General features: G+C 55.4%; 2 protein-coding genes across 2 annotated transcripts; both read right to left on the bottom strand.

The window, feature by feature from the left end:
• Positions 1-1,218: 1,218 nt before the first annotated feature.
• Positions 1,219-11,960, bottom strand: SUN2 (Sad1 and UNC84 domain containing 2). The gene is made up of 18 exons (XM_040061196.2): positions 11,863-11,960; positions 11,373-11,527; positions 10,666-10,838; positions 10,385-10,519; positions 10,099-10,194; positions 9,813-9,906; positions 9,569-9,642; positions 9,179-9,306; positions 8,612-8,833; positions 8,454-8,531; positions 8,323-8,366; positions 7,144-7,309; positions 6,833-7,060; positions 5,735-5,819; positions 5,528-5,643; positions 5,214-5,381; positions 4,704-4,796; positions 1,219-4,588 (listed from the first exon to the last, which is right to left on the bottom strand). Exons 2-18 carry the CDS (start codon positions 11,495-11,497, stop codon positions 4,475-4,477), a joined length of 2,139 nt encoding a protein of 712 aa, XP_039917130.1. The 5' UTR covers positions 11,498-11,527; positions 11,863-11,960; the 3' UTR covers positions 1,219-4,474.
• Positions 11,961-14,101: 2,141 nt separating this feature from the next.
• LOC120751416 (extracellular serine/threonine protein kinase FAM20C-like) lies at positions 14,102-19,225 on the bottom strand. Its single transcript, XM_040061200.2, has 10 exons — positions 18,747-19,225; positions 17,119-17,294; positions 16,953-17,031; positions 16,357-16,449; positions 16,074-16,189; positions 15,584-15,764; positions 15,359-15,468; positions 14,597-14,678; positions 14,426-14,485; positions 14,102-14,343 (listed from the first exon to the last, which is right to left on the bottom strand). Exons 1-10 carry the CDS (start codon positions 19,223-19,225, stop codon positions 14,109-14,111), a joined length of 1,611 nt encoding a protein of 536 aa, XP_039917134.1. The 3' UTR covers positions 14,102-14,108.
• Between the last annotated feature and the right edge of the window lie 519 nt (positions 19,226-19,744).

The following is a 19,744-nucleotide window of genomic DNA, read 5'->3' as shown; positions in this document are numbered from 1 at the left end:
GTGTCTTCTTGATTTCTGTCCCTCTGGAAAACCAGGTTGAAAGCCAGAGGAAGCAGGGTTCCCTGGCACAGCACAGGAGAGCAGCTGCTGAGCCTCTGTACAGCTCTGACAGCTTTTACTCTGGCCAAAATGAAGTGCACCTTGATGGCAGAGTGGTAAAATAAGAACACGACTGTGGCTTGAGCTGTGCTACGTGAGATGTCTGAGTGGACATGAAGAGCAGCTCTAGCACATCACTTGGGGCCAGCCCCACGAGAGAAACTCTGCTAGAGGATGCAGCATTAGCACAACACTTGCAGTGTCTACATACTGCGCTCCCTGGGACATGCACCTGACCTGTTTCTGCAAATACAGTGGGAGTGTGCAAGGTTGGCAAGGAGCTGTTTTCTGTCTCCTCAGTTGATCCCAGAGGCTCACAAAGACTTTTTATTGCTCTGCACAGCCTTTTCATAGATAAGTGTTGGGCTGTGGTAGCCAGAACTGAGGCCTACACAGCCATTTTCCTCCTGGAGAGGGCTGGTCCAGGGCCAGCAGAGAGGAAGCCTGGCCCTAGCATGGGCTTCGGGGAGGAGCTGGGTGGGTATTCCTCAACAAAAGTCTTCCTCCAAGCCCAGGTTAAGCAGACATGGTTGTGACCTCCCTCAAAGCCAGTTCAATTTCCCATTTTTCAGACTTTTTTATGCAACTAAGTTAACTTCCTCCTGCTAAGGAAAATTAAATTTTTCATTTCCACCTGCTTTGTAGCTGAGGAGTAGTTAACACCTTATGGGAAGGAAAAGAGAAGCATGCAGATACCCTGAATTAGGCTTTGTATCAGGCTTTGGCCCTGCTAACCCAGCCTCACTTGCTGCTCCTTGGGGCCAGCTGGGCTCTGCTCATGGTAAGCAAAAGATGGGAAGGCTTGGGAGGTGACTGCAGAATTAGGACAACCATGATATCACCAACTTAAGTCTAGTAGAAGTTTTTAGTCCCAAGGAATTGGAGGTTTTAGGATAAGTCTTGTTTTCAGCATTGTTTCAAGCAGTTTTTGCATCCTCAAGCCTGCTCAGTGACAAGGTGGTAAGTTTGTTAACTGGCCCTAGAGTTAGTATATCAGTATTGGAAAATAAGGATTTGCCATAAAACTACATCGAAGAAGAGCTCCAAGAATAGCTTTGTCTATCTAATAATTGTACATCATTCCAAACAGCAAATTCAGTTATAAAACATCCAAAGCACTCAGAGCAGTTTTGATATAATTTATGTCTTGGTCTTCTTTTTTTTTTTTTCTTGCATAGGCATAAATTACAATCTGTTGATTAAAAAATAAAAGGAACAAAACAGTGCAGCATTTGCAACAGGCTACAGCATCAAACACAAACTCCTGTCTGTAACCATCTGTTTCTGGAGGGCTAAATTGTAACGTGTGTAGGGCAAACTGAGGAGGGAAAATAAAGGAGGTAAATGGAGTAAATAAGAGAAATCTGCTCCCAACAACTGTTCTGCATTTCCCCTGCCTCACCAGCCTCATCTTCAGCATTTAGATCTAGGATTAAATACCCCTGGGCAATGAAGCACATGCTGAAGCAGCAGTTTTCTGTGCCGTCTTCTGCAGCTCTGGGAAATGCTGCAATCTACAATCTCAAGAGCCGGTGGCTCTGGGCACTCAGCACATGTACTCAGGCTGCAGCCCAGCACTGATGCTGAATTTTGGGGCTGAAAACCCATATGCAGCCCCAGCATATGTTCATGGGGATCCTCACACAGACGGCATGGTGAGGCCTCTAAAACCAGTTCGAAAAGAGCACGAAGCCCCAGAATGAGCTCTCACTGGTGGCCCCAGGGAGTTTTACTTAGAACAGCAATGGTTTTCATGTCCAAAGGACAAGGCAAGCTTGCACTGTAAAGACAAATGCTCCCTAACCGGGACAAAGCAGTTAACACCCACGTGGAAGGAGATCCGACTACAACTCCATTTTCAGAGGAAGAGGTCACCTTTCCTGCCTTTCACCAGCATGCCTGATTTACCATGAAATAATTTTTTTCTTGGGCAAAGACCTCACCTGTCCTTACAGTTCAAGCCAGAAACCCAGAAGGAACATAAGAAAAGGGTTTTTTTCCCAGGCTCATGGTTATTGCTCTTGCTCCAGCAGCCAGTGAAAGGTGAGAAAAAGGGAGAGCTTAATCTCTGCTCACTCTTTATGATTCAAACAAATACAGGAGCTGGGCTGCCAAGCCCAGAACTGGTCTAGGCATTCATAAAAGCACAACTTTTGTGTGCTCAGTGCAGTTATGTACATGACTCCAAGGCAAGCGGCAGCTGTAGACAAGTTTAAAATAACTTTGGCTGTGGATGCCAAGAATTAAGACTACGCTCAATATAGGAGAGAATTTATAGTCCCTAGCTCTGGCTCCAGGTCAGCTTTCTCCCTGCAGCAGGGCCTCCTAGCTCTGCAAGAGGCTCCACAGGGTAATTTTAACCTGTTGGAGACAGGACTGCACCCTCAGGGCTCACTTCCCTGCTTGGAGCAAGGAGACCCCTTCAGCAAGGGATGTGTTGCCACCATCCTCACCCTCCCAGGCTGGCATGGAGGGAGTCAAGGCTCAGCAGCTCTGCCTGATGTCCATTAGGGGATGCTGAGAGGAGACCCTTTTTCAGCCTCTCCTCCTCCTCTATTGCCTACATTGCTTCAAGCAGAGTGGGAATCAATACATGGTGCTCTCATGAAGTCAGGGGAAGGATGATACCAGCATTGGACAGGGACTGAAACACTGGCCGTGAGCCCTTGGGCTTTTCTTTCAGTGAAACACAACACAATGCTGGAGGCTGTTAACACCAGCCAAGAATATAAGCCAAACTCTGTGATGCAGGCAGCCAGCAGGTGGAGGGGCCAGATGGCCCTAGCACTCCCCAGCCTGGGGAAGGTCCCTGTGCATCCTTCCTGCAAACCCCTGCTATGCCTCCACCCATCCCAAAAGTACAGGCAAGATCTACATGCCCACTGCAGGCAGAACTCCCCCACCTGCTCCAGCCCAGTCCTACCACAGCCAGGGCTCAGAAAACAGCACAATGCCAATGAGGAGAGGTAGGAGGAAAAGGGAGCACTTCCAAGAGAAAGGAGGTCAGCCTGCACCAGCCACCAGCTGGCACCTGCAAGCCCTGGTGATTGCCCTGTCTCCCCCCACAAGAACCCTGGGACAGCAGCACCCACTTGCTGCTAACAGTCAAGTATATACAGATGCAGCAATGGACAAGAGGCCACAGCCAGGCATTGCAGTCTCAGAGGACATCCAGAGCAAGGAGAGCAGGAACACCTCTAGCACCCTACTAGCAGCAGTGCACAGAGGATCCCAGCTGCCAAGTCCAGCTACCAAGCCACCAACAAGGTGAGGCCTGTATTTTAAACAGCCTTGCTCATCTCATTCTAGCTTATCCTACTGTGTGTGCTATTCTACTAAAAAAAGCTCTAGCCCTCTCCATATCTGTACCACTCATCCAAGTGGCACCATGTAACATTCTCTGGTTAAGTATAAATTGCATGGAAAAAGTCTTTTTTCCCCTTTGATACGACAAACCCCCCAACCCCTGCAAAAAAAACCCAAAACAAACAAACAAAAAACCCACCCAAAACAGCCCCAACACCCTAACAGGAAAATAGCTCCCCACCCCTCTTAAAAAAAAAAAAAAAAAAAAATCAGAACAAACCCCAAAGGAAAAGCAAGCAACAGGACTTTTCAATAGCATCATCAAGCTTAACACTGGGGAGGCAGCCAGGGAGGCCAACAGCATTGCCAAGACCCAACTCAGCTACTGTGAGCAGGAGGGCTTGAGTGGCTGGATGGCAGCACCAAGGTGGGCTCTGCCACCAACACATGCCACACACCTCTCCTCCTGCTGCCCCAAACTGTTAGTTTTATGTTAATACTTCATTAATACTGTCTTATTTCCTCTCTGCCAGCCCAGCATTGGAGGGCTAGAGATCTTTACCCAAACCAACACCAAGGCAAGAGAAGTGACCCTGTGTGGAGGGCACTTGGTGGCCACGACCGGTGGCTCCCACCTACTGTGGCAGCACTGAGTCAAGCACCAAGGTCCCACACACCAATCTTTTGCACCAAGCCCACATGAAGCACATCACAAAATGACACCTCTTTCCCAAGCCCTGGCCATGCTAGAAAGGAGTGGAAAAACAGGGAAGAGGGGCAGCGCAAACCTGATACAAAGTTAGCTTAAAAAGTTAAAATGTCCCATATGCGCTGAAAACAAGCCAGGCTGCGCTAGGACCCACTTGGGATGCTCTTGCCTCAACACCCAGGTCCTTGGAAGCGTGAAAGCCTCATCCCTTCAACACCAGCTCTTCTCCTCCCTCCAGGGGAGCAGCTTCCTGGGGCGGCTGCTGGCACACGCCAGGATTTCTACGTTTGAAGCAGCGAACCAGACGCATCCCCTCCTGCTGTCAGCCCAACAGCATCCTCATCCCGCGCAGGGCTGGGGTCAGTGCGCCAGCTCCCCGTGCACGCGGAAGCGGTAGATGCAGGTGTATTCGGGGTGGCCCCAATTGCTCAGCACCCGGAGCTCCACCAGCTGGTATGTGCCCATGGAGTCGCCCTTGGGGGGGAGGGAAAAGAAAAACTTGAGTCCTTGAGGGCTCTCTAAGGCTCAGAGACCTCAGAGGCTCCATTTTCTTCTCAGGGGTCAGGTGCTCCAGGGACAAAGCATTTACCTCCAAGTAAAATGTTTGGATGGGGTCGCCATCGTGGTTGTAGGTGAACTGTCCAAGGAGAAGGCCCTCCTCCTCTCTTTCTTCTTTTAAGCCCTATGGAAGGGCAGGGAGGCAGAAAGGGAGAACCAGGGGTCATCAGAGAGGGAGACCAGAAGTGATGCACACATTCAGGGCAGAAGAGGGAGAGGTGGATGCAAGTGTGCTTGGCCCTTGCTCCTGCTCTTCTAGGTCAAAATAGACAAATGGGAACAGGGACCAGAGGGGAAGGATAAGGGCGGGGGGGTATGGGGGGGGGGGGCCGCGGTGAAGACCAAAAGTTACACCTACTAAAGTGCCTTTGTGCCTGTGTCCCCTCGAATTCTTTCTGAAACCCGGTGCTGCCCCTCTCCCCACCAGTATTGCTTCTTCTTCATGGTAAGATTCCAGAGCACCCCACAGCCAGGTATGAGGATTGTTAGTCATCCCTTCCAGCACCCTCCCCCTCCCTCAGCTCTGGGCAAGGGCACTCACATAGACAGCAAAGTCCTTGGGGGCACTGGGGATGGTCCCCTGTGGCGAGAGGGCTTTTGAGATGTGCTCCAGCGTCACGGCCGTGGGGCGGATAATGCCGGAGAGGCGGATGACAGCAAAGCCCTGGGAGCCACGAAATGCCCAGCAGTTCCCAGGGTTGACATCTGGCTACGAGCATGGAAGTGAGACACCAGCAATGTTACCACCATCAGAGTAATTTCTCTCCCACCAGCCTGGCTGCTGGCTTGGAGCAACAGTCAAAGCCCAATAAAATCCCCACGAGAACCAGCCCAGTCCTGCCACTCAGCACCCACCTGCAGAATGACACGGGGGGACTGTGAGTGGTACCACAGGGGGATGCCAAACAAGCTCAGCAGTGCCGTGCGTGTCTCGTAGGTCTCTGAGCAGCGAGTGTTGATGACACTGGCTCCTGGCATGAGAGGGGATGGCAGCAGTTGAGCTGCACACCAGCACCCTGTGGTCACCTCCCCAAGGACAGCTGGCTTGTCCCGACCACCTACCTGCTGACTCGAGGGCGTAGTCAACCATCCCCACACGGTCCTCACTGTAGCGCTTCAGGGCCTGGCCCACGATGAGATGCACTTGCTGCAGCACAAGTAGAGGGCACAGGAGGGTGACAAACTGGGGCAGGCATCCTGCCCTCCACCCACCTGCCCCTGCAGGGACAGAGGGTGCAAGGACCTTCCCGCAAGACAGCCAGGGGATAGAACAGCCAGGGGATGAATCACCGTGGCAAAAATGAGAGGATGTGCACTTGGCTGGGAAGCCTCGTCAGAAGTTGCTAAAAATACCCCGGGGAGAGAGCTGTGCAGTGAAGGGGCAGCACCCAGGCACGCTGCACTTGCCTGTCCCCAAGAGGGGCTGGCCCAAGAGGGAGGAGAGGTACCACCAGACACAACCTGACAGACCACCCAGAATCATCTGATGGTCCCTCCTGCCCTGTCCTACAGGATGGTTGGGAGCTCCCCCCATCCAGAAAAGGAGGAGATGGCTAGAGCATCCATCTGGAGCAAAAGCCAGCCTAAGGGGCTAGGACCCACAGCATCACTGAGTGTAAACTTTAAGGAGCATACAAAGCTTGCACAGACTATGGGGACTGCTAATCCCAGCTTGACCCCTCCCTCCACAGGGAATTGCCAGCAACTGTTTCCAAAGCAAGCAGGCTCATTTTTTCCCCTTGGTGTCATTCTGCTGAAATGCTTTGCACCAAACAACTCAGCAGTGCTGCTGAAGAATGAATAAGCAAGATGCTCCACCTATGGAAGCCTTGTTGGCACCACATTCCAGGTGAAGGATGCAGGAGCAGAAGCCTGGATTTTAAGACAGTAAGAGCCTTGCAGGGCTGCAGCTATTACCATCTGCAACCTCCTCCAGAGCACAGAGCAGGCACAAACTGAGAAGGGAGTTGCAAAGGAGATTCAAGGGTGCTATTGCATCCTGTGAGCCCAGGATCAATATCTCAGCTATGAGGGCTATCCCAATGCCTCTGCCATCTGCCAGGCATACATGCCAGCCCCCTGCACACATTAAGTGGGGCACAGTCCCCAACCCCATACCTGTTGTCACCTCATGTCCCTGGGGCTCAGGCCAGTACTCACCTCCTCCGTCACTCCTGCAGTCCCTCCTTGCCGCAGGGCCACTCCAATACCAGCCTGGGCATCCCGTGCTGACAGTCTCCGGTCCTCCAGGACTTTTGCTAGGATCTTGTGCTCCAAAGCCTGGAGCTCTGCTTGCAGGTCTTCCCGCTGGAGGATGAAGGCAGCAGCACCATCCTGCTGGGACTCTGACAGGAACCTACTGATCCACACTGGGAACTGCATTTCCACCTGGAATGGTGTGGACAACTCAGCCCTGGCACAGGCACCCCTGCTCGCCTTTCTACCAAACAGGCTGGGGACCGGGGACTCACATCAGCCCGCACTGTCTTCAGCTGCTCCAGTATCCCCTCCACATGCTTCCCCATCACCTCCTGGTCTGACTTGAGGCTTGCCAGCTCCCTCCTCAGCACTGCCACCTCCTGCTCCAGCTTGCCCACCTCCTGCTGGAAGGTCCCTCGTAGGCTCTCCTGCACCAAGCTGTGCCAAGAGAAAGGTAACAAAACTTCATGCCAATAGGCCCAGTTCCCCTCTGCAAACTGGAGGAAGAGGTTCATCCCACATCACCTATGCTCAACCCCACCTCCAGACCCAGTGTTAATTCTACTGGCAGTGACCTCTTCTACCGCATCCCATGGGAAAGCATCCTCGGCTCACCCCTCAGCTGAAGGGCCACATTCACAGTGATGCGAACAACAGTGGCAAAGGTCATTTGTTGCCATTGCTCTTGGAGCCCTGCTGCCAGCCATGGAATGGCAGGTCAGGTTGGAACAGACCACAGGGGGTGATTTGGTCCAACCTCCCTTCTCTAGCAGGGTCATCCCAGAGTACATAGAACATGAGAGCATCCAGATGGTTCTGGACTATCTCCAGGAAGGGAGACTCCACAACGTCTCTGGGCAATGTGTTCCAGTGTGTGGTTCACTACCCAGTAAAGAAATTCTTCCACATATTCAGGTGGAACTTCCTGTGTATCAATTTCTGCCTATTGCCTCTTATCTTATTGCTTGGCACCACTGAGAAGAGCCTGGCTCCATCCATCTGACACCCTCCCCTTAGATACTGATAGACATTGGTGAGGTCCCTCCTCACTTGTCTCTTCTCAAGACTGAACAGGCCCAACTCCTTCAGCCTTTCCTCATAAGAGAGATTCTCCAGTTCCTTCATCATCCCTGCAGCCCTCTGCTGGACCACCTCCAGGAGCTCCATGTCTCTGTCATACTGGGGAGCCCAGAACTGGACACAGCACTACAGAGGTGACCTCACTAGGGCTGGATAGAAGGACAAGATCACCTCCCTCAACCTACTGACAATGCCCTTCCTATTGCACCTAAAGGATACCACTGGCCTTTCTGGCCAGAAGGACACAGTGCTGGCTCCCACAGACACCCACAAATGCATCCTTCCTTCCTATCCCCCCCAGACTATGCCTCTTGATGCCCCTTGACTATGGCCCTAACAGAGCAATAGCATTGCTCCACAGCCAGCATTACCTCTGCCACTCCGAGTGCAGCTCCAGCAAGCGTGCTTCCATCTCCTACCAGGAAAAGGGGAAGGAGTGAGACCCACGACACCACTGGTGAGGGTGTCCTGTCCAGGTACCACCGCATGCTCATCTGCTTACCCGGGAAGCTTGTTCCATCTTGCCCAGGCGCCCATCTAAATCCCTCTGCACCTGGGCTCGGAGCGCATCCAGCTCGCCCTGAAGGATGAAGAACAGGGTGGAATATCAGAGCCTGGCCCTGCACACCCCCATCTCCCTGCATTTCCCGTGTCACCCACCTGGAGGTGGTTGGCCATGTCGGTGTGGAGATGCTCCTTCAGCCCCATGTCCCGACGGTTCACCAGCCCCTCCAGCAGTGCAAGGATGTCCCCCGGGGGTGGTTCTCCCCCTGCTGTCACTGCTGCCGCCCCATGACGCAGCTCCCACCGTGACAGCTCGGCCTCCAGTGCCTCAAACCGTTTCTCCAGGGACTGGAAGCGAGCCAAGAGTCGGTGTCCCCCCTGCAGGGACAAAAACAGGATGTGATGCAGCTCCCCAGAGAAGTCTGCTCTACAGGACCCCTGTAAAAGGGGACCCTGACCACTCATTCCCACCCACTTCCCCAGAATCAGTGGCATCTTATTCATCTGTTGCTTCCCAGGAAAAGGTAGATGTCCCCCCTGCTCCATCCCAGGGACGCCCCAAGAGTGATGGCCACAAGCTCGCAGGGAGCCAGTGTGGAGTTATCATCTGCCCCATTCCTCATACCCTAGAAACAATTGTTCAGTCATGGATCACACTGTCCCAGCTCTCCCTGCAAGGCACTCATCCCACCTGGCCACTATCATGCTTTTGTTGAAGCTTACCTGGTCCAGCATGGTCAGGTCCCCTGCCCCAGGAACATCAGAAGTGGAGGAAAGCTTTCCAGCTCCCCACGATGAGAAGGAAGGCAGGCTGAGTGTTGACAGCCCATTTGGATAGAAGTACCAAGCTCCTGGGCACAGAGGGATGAGATGGTCAAAACCACAGGCTATGGTGGTAATGGACCACAGTAGCGGACAGGGTGGACATGCAGAGGCTCAGCCATCAGCATCTCCAGTGATTACCAAGAGACACTGACAGTGGGATGCAGATGGAACAGGTTACCAGAACCCATGAGCACTGAGCTCCAAGCCATCCTGTCTCCCAGCTGTGCCAGTGGGAAGCTCTGCACTGCCCCTGATCTCAGGGCAGCACATCAAGGGAGGCTGGCTCACCATAGGCTGTAGCAGCGAGGAGCAGGAGGAGCAGCAGCAGCAGCAGCAAGGACCTCTTCAGACGTGGGTAGCGCCTGGAGCATGGAGAAGAAAGAGGTGCCTGGAGGACTGTGGCCACCTTCCATCACCTTTGGAGGGGGGCCAGAGGGAAAGCAACGATGACAAGCCACCACTCCAAACGTGCCTCCCCTTTCCAGGGTCCTGCAGGCTTCCCCCATCCTGGTGTCCCCCCCAGCACACTCACCTGGAGAAAGGGACACTGTCCAGGTGGGAAGCTGTGCCGGTGAGGCAGCGCCAGGCCCCTGCCAGCCTCGAGAACAGCCACCCCATGAACCGAACTGCCAAGAGAAAAAAACAAGCCTCAGAAGGAGTGCTGGCAGAGATGTCCCCTCCATGCCCAAGGGGGGCATCACACGGGGATAAAACCCCTCCAGCCAAACAGGGAATAGCACACACAGCACCTGGAGAATAGAGATGCTGACTGGCAAGAACACTGCAGGTAGAAATGCCCCTGCCAGCCCTCCACTCACCTGGGGAGGTGAACACCTGCCAGAGGAAGGAGCCCACCCGGGAGGCTGCAGTTCTCAGACCCGACCCAGAGCTACTCTGGCCTGAAAAATAGTGACCTGGAAAGGAAGCATCAAGTCACCAATGCAGACAACATCCCAGTGCATTGCCCACAGCAAAGGCTTTGCACTGGGGGTGGCACCTAGTGGGGACTGGCAGCACACTGGGTACAGCCAGGCCCTGGGGTGGTCTCCCTGGGGATGCCTCCCCTGCATTCCTGCCACTACAGACAGACTAGTGCATCCCTACCAGCATAGTCGTCCTCCGAGGAGTACCCGGATGAAGATGTGTAGGTGTCGTACGTCTTGCTCTCTAGTACCCCATTGATCTTACTGGACTCGGTGTCCCCTGTGCCTCTTCTCCTCCTGGTGGAGAGCCCTCCACCTGCCCTCAAAACAGAGTTCCACTGAAAAATCACCCAGCATCACTTCCAAAAGGGGCAACCCAGTCAGCCAGCCTGGGCAGTTGCCCCAGCACTCTCCAGTGCACAGGGAGGCCCCCAGCTGCCATAGGAGAGTGGAAAGGCTCACCCCAGTACGCGCTGCTGTCCAGGTCATCATCCAGCATGGAGCTACCCAGGGCAGCAAGGCCCCGGCTGCCCCCCAGGTAGGACTCGCTCATCATGGACTCGCTATAGTAGGAGGTTTGGGTGCTGGGGGTGGGAGAGAGGCGCTTTGTGCTACTCGATTTCCTCCTGATCGTCCTGCGGGAGGCAAGAACAGGCTCATCAGACATGTGTGGTTTCAGGGTGGGTGGGTCACAGTGCGCCCATGGGAATTCGCCCCAATCCCTCGACCAGCACCACTTCCCTCCACACCGGATGGCGGCAGCTTTCGGAGGCTGCAACCCCTGCTTTGCAGAGGCCTCCCGCCCGTCCCGGGCACCGCTTCCGCTCGCACCGCTGCGGTTTTCCGGCCGGCACTTGCAGCGCACCTCCCTCTTTCCTCCGTCCTCCCACTCGCCATCCAGCTACAGCTGGGAGCTGGCACCCGGCCACCCGCGGCAGGCTGCCGTGCCGGGCCCGTGGGGACGCAGAGGTGCCTGGGCAGGGAGCGCGGGGCTTTGGCTGGAGCAGGGGCACAGCCCGTGCCAAGGCGGCCATGCTGGAATGCGTCAGGCTCACCGTCGTGCTCCCTCCTGCGAGCTATCCCCACACCTCACCCGGGAAGGTCCCTGGTGTGGGATGGAATGCCCCGCCCCTGTCAGATTTGGGCGGGAGCAGCCCCCCCCCACTAACCTGCCGGTGGTCTCCTTGAAGGGGAGCTGTGTCCCACCCAGCAGAGATGTACTGCTGCCGGTCGCGGCATCATCGTCCCCGGGGTAATAGCGGGTGGTGACAAGGCGCTGACTGCGGCGGGACATGGCGGCAGCACGGAGGGGGCCTCGGCTCACCTGGGGGTGGGGAGAGAAGGAGGTGTCAGTGGCGGGGTCCCTGGAGGAGCGCATCCAGCGGCATCCCCCTCGCGGGGACCCCACCCCTGTGGCAGGGGTCCCGGCCCGCACCCAACACCGTCTCGAGCTGGCGGCCGCGGGGCGCCCCGGGATGGAGCCGCCTCCCGGTACAGGCCGATAAAACCCCTTCGCCTCCTCCGCCCCCCTCCGCCGACCGCCCGCGCGTGGAGCAGCTGCTCCCGGCCCGACACATCCTCCCGCAAAGCCCCGGTACTGAGTCCCCCCCGCAAGCCCGCGGCTGTGCCCCCGCCGGACCGTCCCCGTCGCAAACCCACCGGCAAGCGCCGCGCAGCCGAGAACGATCCACCCGTTCTTCCCAGCCGCTCTCGCCGCCGCTCCCTTTTGTTTTGCGGGGGAAGGCGGCACCCGCCTCCCCGCCCTCCCCCCGGGCCCCCCCATCACCGCCCCGCCCCGCCCGCCCGCCGCCGCGGAGAGCGGGGCAGACACCGCTCTGCTGACTTCTTCTTTATCCTCATGATTATTGGTGTTTAGTATTATTACCGCCACCGGCATATTCTTTTAATTTCATTTTTTTTTATTTTCATCACTGGGGCGGCGATGATGAGGGTACATCCGCGCTGTGCTGCCCACTGGGCCTGGTCCACAAACACCTCAGCCCTGGGGTTCCTCCCCCCGTGCCCAGCACGGGCAGCAGTCATCCCACGCTGCCAGCCAAGGGCGTGGGTGATGCCAGCCCAAAATGGGAGCTCCCAGGTGCAGGGCTGCGCCCCGGCCCCGTTTGGGCTTTGCCGGGGTGTCTGATTTGCTGGTTCTAGTGGGGCGGGAAATCCCCGCACCCCACGCACCACCCGTCACGACGACACGGCCGAACCTGTCCCTGGGGCGTGGGCAGCCCCGCTCGACACCCGTGTGCCCACGCCACCTCGACTGGGCAGGCGTGTTATGCTGCTCCCTGGGCCACGGGCCCCAGACACCGCGCTGCCATCGCTCTTTCCCACGGGCAGCTCGGCGGGCTCGTCAGGGGCGTGTGAGCCAAACCTGCTCCCATGGGACCTTGAACCGCTGCGGCACAGCTTGTGCAAACTCACCAGGCTGAAAAAACAGCCACCCTCCCACACCCCGCCTTTTAAATCTGACGGCGCCTCGGAAAAAGATTTGCCTGGGGGAGCTCCGCGAGTCAGGACAGCTGGCAACCTGTGTCGGGATGCGGTCGTTTAGGCTACGTCTGTGAGGCACGGTGCAGGAATGGTCCCCCTGGCTTTGGGTATGGGGCAAAAAGGTATTTATATAAAGAGTAAAGAAAATGAGAAGCTAGCAGAAGGAAAGGAACCTATTGCAAAAGAGCCATTAAACCTTTTCCTCCGTGTGCTGGGCTTTGGGGCACAAGCCAGGGCAGTGGCAGGAAGACGTGCTGTCAGCATCGGGGGGGCACACCACAACAAACCCCAGTTCAGCGTTCCAAGCCGTTGTGTAACACAAACAGATCCTCTTTGTCTCCTTTTTTTTTTTTTTTTTTTTTTTTTATTTTTTTTTTGAGCCCACTTTTTGTTCCAGCCAAAATCTCAGCCTAGCTTTTCCAGCTCCATCTCCCACTGTGCCAGCTGCCCTTTTTCACCCTTTCCCGTGGCTTCCCATTCCTTTGCAAGTGTCTGGCTGGGACAGAGGACCAGAGGACATCTCCCCTGCCCAGCAGCACCTTTATCTCTGGCCGTGCAGATGGCAATCCTGTGTCCCAGCCTGGGTACACTGGCAGTAGCTGTAACAATGGCACCTCCTCCAGGTGACGTAACCCTGTGTGAATTAATCCCTCCCGGGAGGCTCAGGGGATAAGCTGGGTGCTGAGCCACCAGGCATTAGTGTGCTCAGCACCCGATCCATTCATCCCCTCCTCAGGAGCCACTTTTTCAGGTATAAGGGGAGTCAGTGGCAGTTCCCGGGGGATTTCTTTATCCCGGGAAGATGTTCTGAGGGGAGTGGGGTTTGTCCTTGCTGCATCCCTGGTCCTGTTGAGGAGACGGTGATGCCAGAGCTATAGAGTTTTTGAGTGGGTGTGGGAAGACTGGGGCAAAGGTAAGTGGTGTGTAGCTGAGAGCTTCTGCCTCATTTTCCCCACACCAGCTGTGGGGAGTCTCAGCCCTCTTTTTGGAGGTCACCAGGGCATCACCATGCTAGGGGTAGGGGTGGGGCAGAAGGAGATTGCCAGCTGTTCCAGTTTAGCAGCTCTTGCGCGGGAAAGGCAGGAAAAATCCCTACCCTTTTCTAAAAGGCTTTGGAGGGCTGAAGTGACGCATCCAGACACACAAGGAGAGGCCAGGGCTGGGAAAACAGCCTTGGTGGGGAAGATCACAGCCCGTGTCTTCTCCACTAGGCCAACCTTTTTATTTAAATTTCCCCTCTGTCCCAGCTATCCTTACAACCTGCTTTCCTGGTTCATCACACCACCACCTCCGGCACCACCAAAAGCTGATGCTACAAAGAATCAGAGCTGCACATCGATCCCCTCATGATCCTTGGCAGCACAACAAAACAGCCCAGTCCAGCAGGATACCCAGCCCCCCCATCACACCCCTGACCCCACATCATCCACCAGCACCTCCTCCTGGCGGGCTGCCCTGGCCAGGCAGTGTCCCACCGCCACCAGCACCTTCCCCAGGCGCCGGTCCAGTGCCTGCAGGTGGGGCTCGGCCAGGACAGGGGCCAGTGGATCTGCAGCCAGCGCCTCTCGCAGCACATCACTCAGGCGGTAGGGCTGGGTGGCCAGCAGCTGCAGCCGCAAGTAAGTGGACTTCTTGATGCTGCCAGAGACGAGGAGGGAGAGGTCTCAATAGGAGGAGCCTCACCCCAACAGCAGATCCAGGGTGCTTGGCAGCCCCTTACCTGCAGCATTGCTGGAGAGGGGCCAGGATGGACAGTTCATCGCGTGAGTGTGTGCCAAAGCTAGGGGCGGGGAGAAGTCCGTAAGGATGTGTCAGGGTGGCATTTCAGCAAGACTGGAGGTCTCCCTCCATTCTTTTGCTGTGATTGCTTCCCCCTTCTCCTCATCTTTACCCACGACCGTTGTCCAGGTGGAGCAGGAAAGTGTCATTCCCAAATTTCTCAAAGGTCTCGTAGTGGTGCCGATCCATATTGCCTGTAGTGGGCCAACAATTTTGCCATCAAGTTGTGGGCTGGGAGATGGGAGCAGGGATATGGAGCACCCTCCTGGTGTCAGACTGAAACCCAGAGCCTGGGGAAAAGGGTTGGAGGCACCTCTAAGGTGTCCATGTGGTGGCCATGGTTGTACAGGGGGACTGAGCAGAGACCACATGGCCTCCAGGCCCCTTCTCATCCCAGCGGCCCCACAGATGGACAACAGTGGCAAATGAAGCAGAAGTAATGGCAAAGGCATGGCTGGGTGGTCAGGAATGAGGAGATGGGAAAGTCTCCAGGCAGACGCTGGTGAGGGGACAGTGCAGGGAGGAAGAAATGGCCCAGGGACAGGAGAGGCAGCAAGAGCCCTGGGCAGCATCATCTCTACCTCTGGCTCTCCAGGGGCTGCGTGTGAGAGTGTGCTGGAAGGTGCTTCTCATGTCCAGGGCATTCAGCTGGGGTGACCCTGGCATCTCTTGACTTTTCAACTTCCGCCTGAGAAATGCCCTGGTGGCACAGCCCTGTGCTCTTATTGTGGGTAAGACTGCGGCTCACAGCAGCCTGAACACCAGTTTGGCCAACAAACCTCGCAGGGCATGGTACCATGGGGCATGGAGCCGTTTGGGCCTGCTGGTCCTGAAGGACCTGCACAGCCCCCAGCACAGGCACAGAGGGGCTCACCCATGAGGAAATCGAGGATCGTCATGTCGATGAGGTCGAGGAGGCGATGGCCCCTGTCGTAGGGTGGTGTCTCTCGCACCTGAGCACAGTAGTTGGGGTTCAGCTCCCACCTGGTGGCAGAGGCCAGGGAGGGCAATGGGGCCATGAGAGCAGCTGTGAAGAAGCCCCCTCCCATCCCATGGCTCTGCTGGCCCATGTCCCCACACCCGCCATGACCCATCTCACTCAGCCTTCTTGCTCTTGTGGTAGGAGCGGCGCCAGGGGCTGCGCCAGGAGTGGCGCTTGGCCAGAGTCTTGTCAGGGAGCAGGACAGCCATGGAGCCCTCCAGCTGGTCCGGTTTGCCGCAGAGGGCGTGCTCGGTGGAGCAGTAGTAGGAGCACTCCCCATAGAAGCAGACGTTACCCGCTGGCCATGGGGACAAGGCAAAGGTTAACAAAGAGAAGGAAGGCGACGAGCCCGCAATCCCCAGGCAGAGTGGTCCAGCAAGCAGCCAGGGGAGGATGCTCCCTGCATTCTGGCCATCTGCCACCAGCAAAGCAATGGCAAGAGAGGCTGTGAGGAGCAAAGGCCTGTGGCAGGCTACCCACGGGAGCTGGAACAGTCTCCAGTGGGATGGTTTGTCTGAGTGTGGGGGGAGCCAGGGCAGCAGCAGCCAGCTCCAGCTGAGCTCCATCCAGGTGGCCACAGGAGAGGAGAGAGAGCATGAAAGCTCACCTGGGGAGATGAAGAAAGTCTTGGCCAGTTTCTTGTCTGTGGTGATATCCCAAATTTCCTTTGTTATGTTGACCAAACGGCCAGAAACTGGGGGGATTCGCCGGAAATCCAGGATCCTGAAACACAGAACTTGAAACAATTTCTTACTGACCTCAGCTGGTTTAGTAACAGTGAGTTATTAAAACTGACAGAAGACACAGGTACCGCTTGCAACAGGGAGCGAGAGGTGGGATGAAGGAGCAGTTTCTCTGGTGCTTTGGCAGTGTGCAAAGCTTATGCTCACCTGTCCAGGTGGAAGGCTGCAATCTCAGCATTGTGCCGCTCAAAGTCTGAGAAGTAGAAGAAATCAATGGGGGTCTCCTGGTCCCGGGTCTGCCTGGAAGGAGAAGAGACAGTGAGGCAATCACCATGGATGGGGTCACTCCAAGCATGGATTAGTTTTAAACCACCACCCACCCTGTGTTCCCTGGTGACACTGGAGACACAGCCAGACCCAGTCTCCTCGAGACACTTCATGATGGGAGGGTAGCTCCAAGCCCCCTATCCAGGCCTCCACACAACCCCTGCCTCCAACTCAAGGGTGGGGAAACCCTTCATGGACTGGGGGCTCCTGGATGGTCCTCACGGACCACCTTCTTCTTTCCACCACTGGAGGTCACTACCCCATCACAGGCTGCATCCAGTTTGCAGCAAGCATCGCCAGGGTAGGCAAGAGAAACGGGACCATTCACCTCGCCTCAGTTTTGGGATAGAGGTGCAGAAGCGAGGCAGCACATGAAGCATTTCTCCATTTCTCCCTCCGTGGTCCCCTCGGGCCACTCCTCACCACCTAACAGGACAGTGTAGGTGAGGTATAGAGTTGTCCCAGGCTCTACTCACTTTATGGGCTTGAAGAGGGCCTGCCCATAGTTTGGGAACGTCATGATGAGCTTGAGCTGGGTCCCACCGGACTTCTGGACTGAAAGGAGGCACACAGGGATGAGAGAGGCAGGCAGTAGGCAGCAGGGCAGGGGTGTGGACCGGGGTACAGGCAGGGAGGTGGTACCTGAACTGATGATCCTTTGCGTGGCTAAATCCCGGAGGAGTGTGGGCAACAGGGGGTCCCGACGGGGGTACAGCTCATAGCGGTTGATGCCGATGTGGAATTTGAGCCAGGTGGGGTAGGTGTCATAGGCTGTCTTCCCTGTCGGGAGGACCGTCTCGGCTTTACTGCTGCTGACCCTGCAGCCCAAGAGCCACCACCACCCCAACAACAATGACAGCTTTTAGTTGGGACAGGATGGGTCCCGTGTCCCCAGGCCCTTCCTGGGAGCCAGTGCATGGAGGGTGAGGTAGGGAGAAAGCCCAGAGCAAGCCCCGGATAGGTTCCAGGTTTCATGGTTGTAGAACCCCCCTGCCCCATATGGCCTCTGTGAGGCTTTTGACACCTGGCAGATCCCACCCAAAGTTGGTGGCCAGGAAGACCCACAAGCATGGCTACACTGAACACAGTGTCTTCCCTCCATCCCCCATGGAAAATCTCTGGGTTGATCCTGCTTCTCTCATCCGTGCATTTATTTCCCTTCTGGAAGAGGTCATCTCATTGTTTTTCCCTATGGGATTGGCTCCCAGGAGTACACTCTGCTACACCCCTCCATGTGCTTACTGGGGACACATGTGTGTACATGTGTGGAGTAGCATGGGCTTCCCAGCCCATCCCCAGCTCTGACCAGAACTCCCATCCTCAACAACCCGTTCCCCTTTGGTGGGTTTCCCCAGGGGGATAAGTTTGGATCAACACTCTCCCTGTCTCTGTGCATCTAGCAAATTTGCAGTTTGCTGGCATCCAAGGGAGCCCCTGGGGGTATCTGCCCCACCGCTGTGCTAGCACACACTGGCACTGCAATGGGGCGGTTAGTCCAGGGTATCTATAACCCATATCTATGTATCTCTCTAGGAAAACACAGACCGTGCATTGACTTCATCAAACCAGACCCAAGGCTACCCATAGGTGGTCCTCAGAGACAAGTCAAATGCCCATTTGTGGAAACCAGCTCTTAAGCTGTCTTTTATTCTCTCCCAGTTCTAGCAGGCACCACTTTTGAAAGATGTGCTTTTCATAGGGAAGCTGCCATGTGTTACAATGCTAAAGCTTTTTAATATCTTCACTTCTAATTAGAGGTTAGTAGTCCAAAGATAAAAATAGACAGCCATCAGCAGTGAGCTCACCGTACGGCCAAGCCTAAAGGGGTCAGGCAATATCCTACAAAATGCAGGACACGAATGGTCTCCCGGTTAGAGGTAACCTACACTTCAGGCTTTGCATCTCCAACATGCTGAGAGAGGGGGATAAAACTGGTGAGAAGTCTGGAGGAGGGACTTCCTCATATATAGAGAGAGAGACTCTAAGGGGTAGTCTGGATTGGGGAAGGGAAGGAGCAGAGGAGATCACCTAATCACAATTAATAATTCAAGAGTCTCCTTTAGTTTTGCTGTGGGCTACAAGCTTATGGATAGCAGCCAAAAATTCAGGGCTAGGAGAGGATCTGAGATGTGAGAAGAGCACGCTTAGCAATGCGGGCCCCTTGGGGTAGGATGCTGATCTACATAAGGAAACTACACATTTGGTCCCTGCTGCTTGTCTCCTCAAACCCACATATCCCCGAAATGCAAGCTAGGGTTGAGCTTGCTCACCATTCATCACTCCCACTGCTGCGCAGGCTGAACTTCTCCGTGGGGTTGATGATAAACAGCTTGTCTTTCTCTGTCACTTCTGGGACTGCGATGTTGTAAAGAGGATGCTCGAAGAGTGCTGCCAGCTTTGATCCCTTGGTCCACCCTGCATTCCACTCTTCATGCTGCTGTTGGACCCCTGGCTCTCCAGCCCTCAATTGCAGCCCTGCTCTCTGTGGCTGGGAACTTTTCTCCAAGGAGCCGTTGCTTCCACTGAAATCCTGAAGGATTCGCAGGCTCAGCTTTTTGGGGCTGGCCGGCATGGGGCTGCCTGACAGGACTCCCATGGCTTTTGATGCTTTTGTATCGCAGCCGCAGGGCCTGTGGGTTGTGGGGAGAGCAAAATCCATCACCAGGTGCACAAGAAGGGCCAAGAGCAGAAGAAGGAGAAGGCTGATTTTAAATTTCCTCTGGAAAGGCATTTGCAGCCGGCACCGCATCCCTCCTCACACAAAACACTTGACAAGGGACAGGCACCCACAACAGGTTAAAAATGTTGATGTGGCTGCAGTCTCTGTGCAAAAATAGGAGAGAGGTTTCCTGGATTTAGAGCATCGCAGCAAAAGAGCAACGAGTGCGAGGGCAGAGTGGCAGGAAAGATCTGTCACCACGGCACCTCATGGTGTGACACTGCCAGGATGGGACAGGAGGTTGTGGTGGGGTTTATCAGCACTGCTAAGGGTTGAGCTGGCACTGCCAAGGTTAGAGTAAACGGGGCAAGTTCCAAATCAATAGCTGCAAGGCTGGCTCAGGGCTGCAGATGACTCCCCACTGTCCTGTCTCTCTGTGCTGTCACCTGCACAGGGCTGCAGAACATTTCCTTAAGTACGGGGCATTAAAATGGTTCTGCCCTTCTGCAGCATACTCTGCCAAGCACTACGTAGCCCGATTCCCCATATTTGTCATAGCTGCACTCTCAGAATCCAGAAGAATTTTTTTCCCATTGCTCGGCCATATCA

The sequence above is a fragment of the Hirundo rustica genome, chromosome 4 (assembly GCF_015227805.2).
Source record: "Hirundo rustica isolate bHirRus1 chromosome 4, bHirRus1.pri.v3, whole genome shotgun sequence".
In the NCBI taxonomy this organism is placed as follows: domain Eukaryota; kingdom Metazoa; phylum Chordata; class Aves; order Passeriformes; family Hirundinidae; genus Hirundo; species Hirundo rustica.
Note: the sequence above shows the minus strand (reverse complement) of the source record. Positions and strands in the feature narration are given on the sequence as shown.

Bases quoted from the DNA above. Each gene is read 5' to 3' on its own strand.
- SUN2 (XM_040061196.2), bottom strand. From the start codon at position 11,497: ATGTCCCGCCGCAGTCAGCGCCTTGTCACCACCCGCTATTACCCCGGG. The intron at 10,839-11,372 runs GTTAGTGGGGGG...TGCCTCCCGCAG, and splicing joins TTCAAGGAGACCACCGGCAG to GACGATCAGGAGGAAATCGA. The intron at 8,367-8,453 runs GTAAGCAGATGA...TTTTCCTGGTAG, and splicing joins AGATGGAACAAGCTTCCCGG to GAGATGGAAGCACGCTTGCT.
- LOC120751416 (XM_040061200.2), bottom strand. From the start codon at position 19,225: ATGCGGTGCCGGCTGCAAATGCCTTTCCAGAGGAAATTTAAAATCAGC. The intron at 15,765-16,073 runs GTGAGCTTTCAT...CCCCATGGCCAG, and splicing joins GACTTTCTTCATCTCCCCAG to CGGGTAACGTCTGCTTCTAT. The intron at 14,486-14,596 runs GTAAAGATGAGG...CCCCGCCCCTAG, and splicing joins CACCTGGACAACGGTCGTGG to CTTTGGCACACACTCACGCG.